The sequence below is a fragment of the Salminus brasiliensis genome, chromosome 5 (assembly GCF_030463535.1).
Source record: "Salminus brasiliensis chromosome 5, fSalBra1.hap2, whole genome shotgun sequence".
Taxonomy (NCBI): Eukaryota; Metazoa; Chordata; class Actinopteri; order Characiformes; family Bryconidae; genus Salminus; species Salminus brasiliensis.
Genome location: NC_132882.1, coordinates 35,097,341 through 35,107,723, shown reverse-complemented (window position 1 = coordinate 35,107,723; position 10,383 = coordinate 35,097,341). Strand labels below are relative to the sequence as shown.

The window sequence follows — 10,383 nt, the reverse complement described above, 5'->3', positions numbered from 1 at the left end:
CTCTTTCCACAGCCTGAAACAAAGCAAACAATATGCATTAGATACAGATGCACTCCTTAAGATTTGCAATGCTGAGATTTTTTTCATGTTAATTGATATTTCTAGAAAGTTAGGAGCATGTACTAATATCACACTATCAGCTCCTCTCTATCACCAAAAGACATATTTTAGCTTGTACTGCTTCTTCTCTTAGCATTAACTTCCTTTCCTCCCTGGCTAACCTGATCCTAGGCTGACTCGTTGCATTGGAACCAACTGTGCTGCAAGATCTGCTGAAAAGTAGGCCTCCTGGATGGTTTGTACTGCAGGCACCAGCTAATCAGATTGCAGCATTCTGTGTAGAGTGATGGGATTGGATGAGAGAAAGATGCTTCAGCATGACGTTTATCTTTTCTTTTCTTTTAATGATCTCTACATTTCAAAAAGACTACCATGCTAAATACACAGATCTGAACTTCTACATTTGGGGACACCTGGTATGTACTGCAATCCTTCAGCTTTAGTTCTGCATATTCTCCCAACTACAGATCCAGTTTCTGATTTCTGTCTCTTCCACTTAGATATGTGTCTGTTTTCTTCTTGTTTACCAAGATTCTCCCATTTATCTTACCAGTGGATAGGCCGTCCTCAAAGCACAGAAGCCCCTCGAGGATATCCAGGCCGTTTCTAAAGGGCAGGAATCCACACACCATCCTGAACAGAAGGACTCCTAACGACCACACTGTTGCAGGCCTGGCGTGGTACCTCCGCTTTAGGAGGAATTCTGGAGGCCAGTATTCCATGGTGCCTGAGAACATAACAGAGGAAGAGAAATAAGGAGAGCTGAGCACAGATCTTCATTTCTATCTTCATTTAACAGCTCAAGTGGCTATGGGACATCAGGCTCCTCTGAGGATCCTCATTTTGTAAGAAATGTGTGAATTTTGTAGTGATTTCAGTGCCCTAAACTCAAATGTACCTGCGTAATCAGTATGTCCAGCCTTCCTGACCCAGTCACCACAGCCAAAATCAATGAGCTTTAGCTCCGAGGTGTCCGTGTTGATGAGGAAGTTCTCTGTTTTGATGTCCCGGTGCAGGACACCTCGCTTGTGGCATTTTTTTGCCGCCCCAACTGCCTGGACCATTAAGTCTCTGGCCATGTCTTCAGTGATGGAACCTCCAAAGTTGTCAATGAAGGCATCCAAGTCCATGCAGGGGTGAGGACGCTCAAGGATTAGAATGTAGCGCTCAGGCTCATCAAACCAGTCGATGAGCTTTATAATATTGCTAACGGGTGGCTCACTCATCGTCTGCATGAGAGCCACTTCAGCAGGCACGGACTTGGAATCATCAGGCTGCAGGAAAACATTGTGAGATCAGATAATGAGAACTGATCATGTGAAATCCAGTTCTGTGTTACTACTAGTATGATTTATGGACAGGTTTTAAAGGGAAACTGGGTTCTAGGTACACTTACACTTTGGACGTATAGATCACCTTCCTGTTTTGTGACAAATTTAATGGCCACCTGCACACAAGGATAATACAAGGTATTAGGATTATGGGGACTGAAAAGACAATAGAGGAGATAATGAAGTAATGGAGAGACTGAGGTAACAACCTGTAGGAGATCGGAGAGACGTGTTCCCGCGAAGACTGTTCCAAAGCTTCCTTCGCCCAGTTTCCTTCCAAAAATATATAAATCATCAAAGGTATCTGTGGAAAATAGTGGTGAACATGAGTATTAGCTCTCTTTAGATTATTTATCATGAGTTTATCTATTAACATCACCTGCTGTGCAGGGGGCAGTGGAATTTACATCATGTAAACTTGGATAATTAAAGGTTCACTTATATACACAGGACCTTCTTCAGGTCTGACCAATGAACTGACCTGGCTTGGTGGGACAGTTTACGGTCCCTTTCCTCTTCTTCCTGGTAGAGGCTTCAGTATTAGGAACTGGACTTGTTCTTCCCAGAACACTGCGGCTGGATTCCACCTCTGTCCTTTTCCTTTTTCTTCCACCACCATCTGTGTACAGGATTTGTATTTTTAATGGAATTTCATTATATAGGGTATATAGTATATTTCTGCTAATGGTAATACTAGACAGGTACATAACATTGATATACTATTTTCTTACGGTAAAGTGCTGTATAAATGTGCTAAAACTGCACTAGTGTCCATAAACAACGTTGCTAAGTAAAGAGCATTTTTGTCCCTTCACTAAAGTCTCATATCAGATTCAAAAGTGTCCTTAAAACAAAAGCAGCTCTAATAAGTAAAACTTCAGCAGGAGTGTATGGACTGACCTGTATGTTTAGAGCACTGCTCCATCGTTTTCTGAGTGTTTTCGTTCATTGAACTCAACAGAAATGACCAACTTTCAAGTTGTACAGTTTTGCAGTTCTGCATCACTACCCTCATTTATTGTGACATCATAATGAGCTTGTTGCCACTGTGATGTACTGAAATCTAGACATGGGCCATGTATACTCTATATGTATGTATAGAAGAGTGTGTGTGTGTGTGTGTGTGTGTGTGTGTGTGTGTGTGTGTGAGAGAGAGAGAGAAAGATAGAGCACCCATTGCTGACACAGATGTGCAAATGCACACACACAGCTTATCTTGTCCCAGTAGAGAAATACTGACAACAAATTAGGACAGATAAACAATAATGTCTTGTGTTGTACACCATGCCTAATGCCAGGTGTGGGCTAGAGGGGTGTAAAACCCCCCAGCATTGAGCTGTGGAGCAGTGGAACTGTGTTCTCTAAAACAGAGGTGCTCCATCCAGTACGTTTGGGATGAGTTGGAGAGTTGGTGATGAGGTGGGGTGGTGATCATCCAACATTCTGACCTCTCTGATGCTCTTGTTGCTGAATGCAATCAAATCCTCACAGCAATGCTCTGGAATTGTTGTTGAAAAAGCAGTGAGTAACGCTGATAAGGCCACGGTAATCTGCGCCACGCAGGTTTCGAGAGCTAGGGCCCTTCCTCTCTTAGGATTGTAAGACATGAGCAGATTCGAGTGATAGCGTGAAAGTTAGCTTAACGAGGTGATAGAAGAGATGTACAGGGGTGATACAAGAGATAATAGATAGATGGATCCAGTAAATAGAGTTAAGTGGTGATGATTGTAGAATAGCAGTGTTAAAGAAATAGGTTTCTCAGGTGTGTGTGTTGGAATGAGGTATAGGAAAATGAATGAGCCCTGTCTGGATGTCAGAGAGGGAGATAGGTAAGGGTAAATCTTCATAAACCACTAAAGCAGCCCATATTGGCACCAGGTCACATGCAGTACAAGAATACTGTTAATAAGTCCTGTGGTTGTCGTATGGATCCTGGAATGTGGGTTTTATAGTGTAATTCCAACCTACCACCTGAGAGACAGATTTGACTAGGTTCAGATAGTTATATATAGAAGGTGTGTTACTAACTTTATGCCTTATGTGAAGGAAAGTCTTTATATGGTTGAGATAAGTGTTGTTGTTAGCCACTGTAGGAGAATAGTCTCTGGTATTTGAATGTTTGAGATGGATTAGATGATATTAACAATGATTGTAGAATGTTGATATAATATGATACTTATAATTTGAGACAAGTAGAGGAGTGTATTTAACATAATACACTTTGTGTATGTATATAATTTTATAATGGCAAGCAGTTAATAAAGGAGTTTTAGTAGTATGTATGTGTGTGTGCGGCTCTCTGTGTTTGCAATGGCTAAGGCGTGGCTGAGCGCCAGATGTGTAATGAATTGCTAATGATAGGATATGCAGGGGCGGAGTATGATTTTTTCCCCATGAGGGAAAAAAAAAGAGTTTGGTTAAGAGTTTGGTTGTAATGTCATATGAGAAAATATATATTAGAATAATAATATTAGTATTGTTAAATATGTGTTCATGAAAAGATGACTAGAAGATAGTAAGAGCAGAATGGTTGGTTGTGTTTGCATGGGGGAAAAGATGTCTAATGGGTTTTCTCTGTGCTGATTGGGTCTAGTGGTGTTCCTGGTATGGCTTATGTTGAAGGATAGACTGTTATTGATCCCAAAGAAGCACTATATGAAGGCTGTGATGACTTTTTGGTGTGCTGTGTCAGTGAGTGTGTTGCTTGGAGTGCTGATTGTGATTTGTGAGTGTGTTAAGTCTAAGTGAATATTAGACCCAGTGTAAACTGTTATGTAAATTGTTTAGGGTGTATAACAGACCATTAGAATGGTAGTGTTGCTTTTACTAGTATCACTGATGTTTGGCATTTACCTTACACAAAGTTCATTTATGATAGAATAGATTGAGGTCTGGGCTGTTCTGGCAAACCTCAGTTAATATCAATAACTCATTTAATTACAAGTAACTTATAATAAACAAACAAATAAATAAATATAGTATAATTCAAAGTAGACAGTGACAGGGTAGTAACTTCAGCAATTTTAGGTAATCTTTTTTCACACTCAAATAACATGAGAGGCTATTATTATGCAGACTATGGGTACAAACGCTTCAAAAGGAATTACTCCTGTTAATGTGGTTAAGAAAAAATAATTTACTACTAATAAACTACTAATAAACTAAGACATCAGAGAAATGTCACAAGCGTTGGCCTGACATTGACCAACCATGGCCAATGGAGGGGACTCTTAATCTAGATGTAATTAAAGTTATGCAGGTGCTTTACTTTACTGGGTTTTGGGCACCATATTTGCTTGAGCAGATAGACTATGTCGTTGGTAGATGCACAGTTAGCTTGAAGAATAATTTTCGAAGGAGTGTAATGGTTCCACCTGATCACATCCAAACTCCACGGGGTCCTATGCGTGGGTTAGTAGTGGACTTTGTTGACATGATAAAACCAATAGGAGGTAAGATATATGTTAGTCATGGTGGAGCGATTTTCAAGATTGCCAGAGGCCTGTCCAACCAAATGGAAAGATGCATATTCCATTGCCAAGTTTCTGTGCAGAGAAGTCATAAGCAGGTGGGGACTTCCAGATCGCATATCCTCAGATAATGGGAAGGAGTTTGTGGATAAGACAGTGAAATTAATTAAACCACGTCTTGGGGCAGTGTATCATCCGCAAAGTCAGGGAATTTGTGAGAAAATGAAGGGTGTTCTAAAGAACCGCATTGTGAAAATACAGTTTGACAGTATAATAATGTTGTTGTTTTGTATAATACAGTATAATAATACAGTATAATACTATTGTGTCATTTGCATTTGATGTTTTGAAGGAAAGATATTGGCTGTTCTTTTCTATTTTTCCCTCCAGACTAGCTGTGGGGAATACCACTGTGAGGTGACTGGTGTTCAGAGATCCCAAGCTGCAGAAGAGGTCAGACATTGATAGACAATACAAATCTGGAGATCTGAAGACCTTTTGAACAAGGACATTGTAAAGGCACACATCCAGACTCACCATATCATTACTACATCAAGGAACACCGCTGCTGAGGCATTGCAGTGTGACACATTTTAAACTTGTCATATGTACCTTAAATACATTAAATGGAGACATGGTAGTTTTTATATGTATAACCCATTGTTTATTATATTATTATATCCTTGATTGTTGTAAACAAGTTGTAAGATGTATGTAATAAAATGTATTTTATTATTGAGTAAGTACAGTGTGACCTCAGGGGTTTTGTTCTTTTCTCGACACTAGGGGTAGTGATGGCAGGCAGGGACAGGTGTATTGGAAGGTCCGATGGGTCGACCAGCCTGAAAGTACACATTATTTTTTGTTCAGTGAGGTTCCACATGTATTTTACTCATACCTGTAGGCTTCCATATTCACTATATACATTGGTAAGACATTTCTTCTTTTTACATTGGCATGAAGTACAGCATGTGGTCGCCGAGGGCAGAGGTACCGTGAGAGAGTTTTTCCTGTCTTGAGTGATTGAGGGACATTTAAGGTAAGATAGCTGCCTGGCAGGTTTTTGCTCTCACACTTCGTAAATTTGGTGCTGAAGAAGGCACACATTGAAGGAATTGTTGTTCAGATACACATGCAACCATGTGTATGTTACTCTTCTATTTGCTTGAGCCTCTGATGAGGTTCAAAAGGGGGGCAGCATGTAGTATATTCATTAGCTATGCAAATGTTCATAGACCTGAGGAAATGGTATGAAGTTGAGGAATAATATAGTGAGGCCCATGGCCTAGACCTGGGAAAGGAGAGCGAGATCCATTCCCAGGCCTAATTTGATAAACTATACATGAATTAAGTAAATATAGGCTGTTGTTTAGACTGGACATACTTTCCAGTGTACGTGACAGGAATGTTAAGGGGTCAGCTGTGTCTTTAGCATGTAGACCATGTACGTTACACAGTGGTGGGGGCTGATTTTTTATTCCTTATGGATAAGATACTGACATCCTGCATATGGGAGCAGTACAACAACATATGACGTGTAATGGGGTATAAAACACAAGGTGTTCCTCTGTCTAGGGAGAGAGCAGAGGGGCACCCTGAATTGGCGGGCTCTCTCCACGGTGATCACGAGTCTCCTTTCCAAGAGAAGTCCTTCCAAGAACACCTCAATAGTTAAATACATGTGATTTAGATGCAGTATGATTTGGAACTACCACTTAACTTTAATAAACTAATTGCTAATGTGGCTGTATTTCAGAGAGGTTGCATGCAAAGAACCTGCGCTCACAGATCTGAGTCTGCAGGGTCTAACAGCACTTCAACTTTAGGATTAATGATTCTTTCGCTAAACTATGCCCAGATGTTAAAGTTCAGTCACACGTGACAGATATTTTCTCAAATATCCAGTGGTTGTCGTCCTCAGCTGATTCGAGGAAATGTTCACCATTCCTTGATGTGCCAGGTACAGCTTCTGGGAATGCTCGTCCTTCTCGCTTCTGGTTTAGGAAAAGTTCACAGTTGCAAGTAAAGGAAATGTTTGCTTTACCCTTGTTCAGGTCGTGACTACCCGTTGCAAGCTTGATTTGAAGAAAGTAGCTGTGGAAACACTGATTAGATGTCCAGCTGAAATTCTAAAGGGTTCTAAGGTGATTAGAGTTAGGCCCTTTGGTTCTCTTTGTTGGGTGTTTACCTGGCTGGATAAACTCAGAAAGTTCTGTTGGTTCTCTCTGTTGGGTGTTTGTTTACCTGGCTGGAGAAACTCAGAAAGTTCTGTTGGTTCTCTCTGTTGAGTGTTTACCTGGCTGGATAAACTCAGAGAGAGTTCTGTTGGTTCTCTCTGTTGGGTGTTTGTTTACCTGGCTGGATAAACTCAGAGAGAGTTCTGTTGGTTCTCTCTGTTGGGTGTTTGTTTACCTGGCTGGATAAACTCAGAAAGGTTGTTTCTTTGTTTGGACAGTCTTTTTTATCACCTGTGTAGTCACACCCATTTTCTTCTTCTGGTGTTAAACATGCATTGGGAGTTTCTGGTGGTGTTGTCACCTACATCTACATATATGTGATTCTTTAATTGGGGGAAGTTTTCTGTCCTCAGCTTTTTAAAGTTTATTAAATGAAATATTAAGATTTAAACAGAAAAAAGAGTAATGTAGCTGTTGGGTGGTGTTGGGAAAACCATGACTCAGGGTGTTTTCTGAATCTGTCAATGTCAATTTTTTTTATAAAGCACATTTTAAAAGAACTAATGCTGATCAAAGTAATAGTAAATTAATAAACGGGGAAGACAAACATAAAACAAACCAAACCAAAAACACAACATTAACTCTCAACTACATTAAAAGGCCTAGGAATAAAAAATGAGATTTGAGACGGGATTTTAAAAATTGCAGTGTTGGGGCTCGTCTGGCATGTGGTGGCAACTCATTTTATAGTTTAGGTATAGTTTAGTGCATCAGCCTGGATTTAGGGACCACCTGAAGGAGCTGGTCAGCAGATCTGAGTGACCTTGATGGAACGAATGGCTACAAAAGCTCAGAGAGAGGTGGAGCTAAATCGTTCAATGACTTATAAACAAAGAGCAAAATCTTAAAATCAATCCTAAAACAGACAGGCAATAAAGGGACGCAAATATGGGCGAGATGTGTTCTAGATAACGTGTTCTTGTTAAAAGACCAGCAGCAGTGTTTTAACTGTAGCTGTGCGATGGAGGCCTGACCGACACCAGCGTGAAGCCCATTACAGTAATCAAGTCTGGATGAAGTTAAAGCATGTAAGACCCTCTCAAAATCATTGAAGGTGTCAGCCCCTCTGTATTGCGCCCTCCCCAGGGCGATTCTGAGCCGCCGCCCACACGCTCACAGAATGACTTTTGTTGTGTTTCCGTTCTGGTTTTGATTCATGTATTCGGTTCTTGTTCATATACGTTCATGTATGTTCGGTTCAGTGTCTTGATTCGGTTCAGTGTTTGATTCAGGCTCATCACGTCATGTTTAATTAATGTGTTTCACCTGAGACGGGGGGGGGGGGGGGGGGGACTTATGGGGCTTCAACGCTCAGTTCGAGAATTAAATGGTTTGGAACCTTGATGTACCCCCAGAGGTTCCCGTCTCTGACCACGGTGTGTTTAGGCCAGCTTCGGCTCGACTTCCTCGTTTTGCGAGCAAGCCACCTGGCGGTTCAGGCACTCAGCGAGGTTCGCTGAGACGTTCTTTCATTAAATCTATACTCTAAAGCAATTATTTAATATTACAAATTACGTAATCAGTATTAAATTCAGTATTAAACAGAAAGCCGGGTCTGAGCCTCTTTAGAGCAAGCCAGGAGCGACAGTGGCAAGGAAAAACTCCCTCAGATCGAGAGGAAGAAACCTTGAGAGGAACCAAGACTCAAAAGAGGAACCCATCCTCCTCGGGTCGACACCGGAGAGCAGAACAGAGAAGGAGAAAGCGGGAGAATAACAGCTGAGGAGGGAAATAATGGAGACATGGGAGTGATGTGGGAGCGAGGCGTGGGGGGCGTGAAGGCTGGCTGGTAGCTGCACTGGGTCTTGAGAGGACCTGAAGCTGCTGAAAAACTGCTGACTGGGGTTCCAGTACTAAAGACTGGCTACAAGAGGTTCACTCTTCCTGTCTTCTGGGTCTGATGGAAGAACAACATGATAACAATTAACATAAGAATAACATAAGACAATTTCCAGTGATTTTCAAATTTCAAATACCTCATCTCAGACTGAGTAATCTGAAGGGGAGCTGAAGCATCCTGTAGGGCTCCTGGTTTCCTGCATCACTGTAGACCTTGGGAGAAGAGGGTCCTCCACCAATGGCCCATGGAGCGAGACTTCACCCTGAAATGGATCCTTCCCATCAGAACTCCTGAAGGGCTCCTGGTTTCCTGCATCACTGTGGGCTGAGGGAGAACAGGTTATGCTTCCTCTACCAGCCCATGGAGCGGGACATTCCCTTCAGAGCCGGACCCAGCCAGAAGGTTATCGTTACCAGGAGCTGTGCTCGATGTCTACAGGGGGTGAACCCTGTTCGGCTTCTTCAGGATCTGTTGGAGGAACAAAAGGACAAAGATTGACCAACTGAAACTGAAAATTTTGGACCATCACAATCTCTCAACACTCGACTTACATACCTTAAACTTGGGGAATCTCAGCCTCCTGTTTCCCTGCCTCATCGTTGGTTGCGCTTCTACAGCTTCCGTCTCCACCACTGGTTCATGGAGCAAGATGTCCCATCCTCGCGTCTCTGCTCAGAACATGAAGAAGCAGGAGCTTCTGTAGAGGCAGCAGAATGACGAGCACCCTCCTGAGAAGAGGAGAAGTCGTGCACCATGGACGTCCTTTTGAAGAACTTCCTAATTCTTCTTCGAACTGCTTGAGAAGCTCTGAGGATCGGTGCTACAACATAGGTTTGAGCTGCCTTCTTAAGTGAAGCACAGCTGAAGCAGCCAATCTTCTCCCCCACAACCTCTACGCTTCCACTGCAGTCGTCCTCCTGGAGCGGGAGGACCTCTTGATGAGAGCAGCTTCCCCCATCCTCTTCATCAACGGGTACCACTAAAAACCTGCCGATAACTCTGGTGATGGTAGAGAAGCAACAGAGAAATGTACTTATTGTTAGTGAGCTGACACTCTACTTTATCTACTCTACATGGACAAATGTATTGGGACACCTGATCATTCATTGTTTCTACTAAAATCAAGGCTATGAAAAAGAGTTTATCCTGTCTTTCTTGGAGTAACTGTCTCACTGTCCAGAGAAGAAGGTTTTCTACTAGATTTTGGCAGGAGCATTGCTTTGAGGATTTGATTGCATTGAACCACAAGAGCGTTAGTTAGTGAGGTCAGGATGTTGGATGATGATCACCACCCCACCTCGTCATCCCCAACTCCCCAACTCATCCCAAAAGCACTGGGTGAAGCACCACCATCATTCCAGAGAGCACAGGGGGGGGGGGCAGCCCTATCCTGGCATTAGGCAGCATGGTGCCAATACGTTGGCATAATAAATCACACCAAGGCT

The 10,383-nt window shown here is 42.2% G+C and overlaps 1 protein-coding gene across 1 annotated transcript; it reads right to left on the bottom strand.

Moving 5' to 3' along the window:
* Positions 1–227: 227 nt before the first annotated feature.
* LOC140556616 (serine/threonine-protein kinase pim-1-like) lies at positions 228–9,535 on the bottom strand. The gene is made up of 8 exons (XM_072680697.1): positions 9,490–9,535; positions 9,352–9,406; positions 8,756–8,817; positions 1,601–1,695; positions 1,457–1,507; positions 959–1,334; positions 611–787; positions 228–334 (listed from the first exon to the last, which is right to left on the bottom strand). The coding sequence occupies exons 1-8, from the start codon at positions 9,533–9,535 to the stop codon at positions 228–230; spliced, it is 969 nt and encodes a 322-aa protein (XP_072536798.1).
* Between the last annotated feature and the right edge of the window lie 848 nt (positions 9,536–10,383).

What these genes read in the sequence shown, in the direction of transcription:
- LOC140556616 (XM_072680697.1), bottom strand. Translation starts at nt 9,535, where the DNA reads ATGAGGCAGGGAAACAGGAGGCTGAGATTCCCCAAGTTTAAGGTAT. An exon ending in GTCTCTCCGATCTCCTACAG is followed by an intron (nt 1,508 to 1,600) that starts GTTGTTACCTCA and finishes CCTTGTGTGCAG; the next exon opens with GTGGCCATTAAATTTGTCAC. An exon ending in TGGACATACTGATTACGCAG is followed by an intron (nt 788 to 958) that starts GTACATTTGAGT and finishes TTATGTTCTCAG; the next exon opens with GCACCATGGAATACTGGCCT.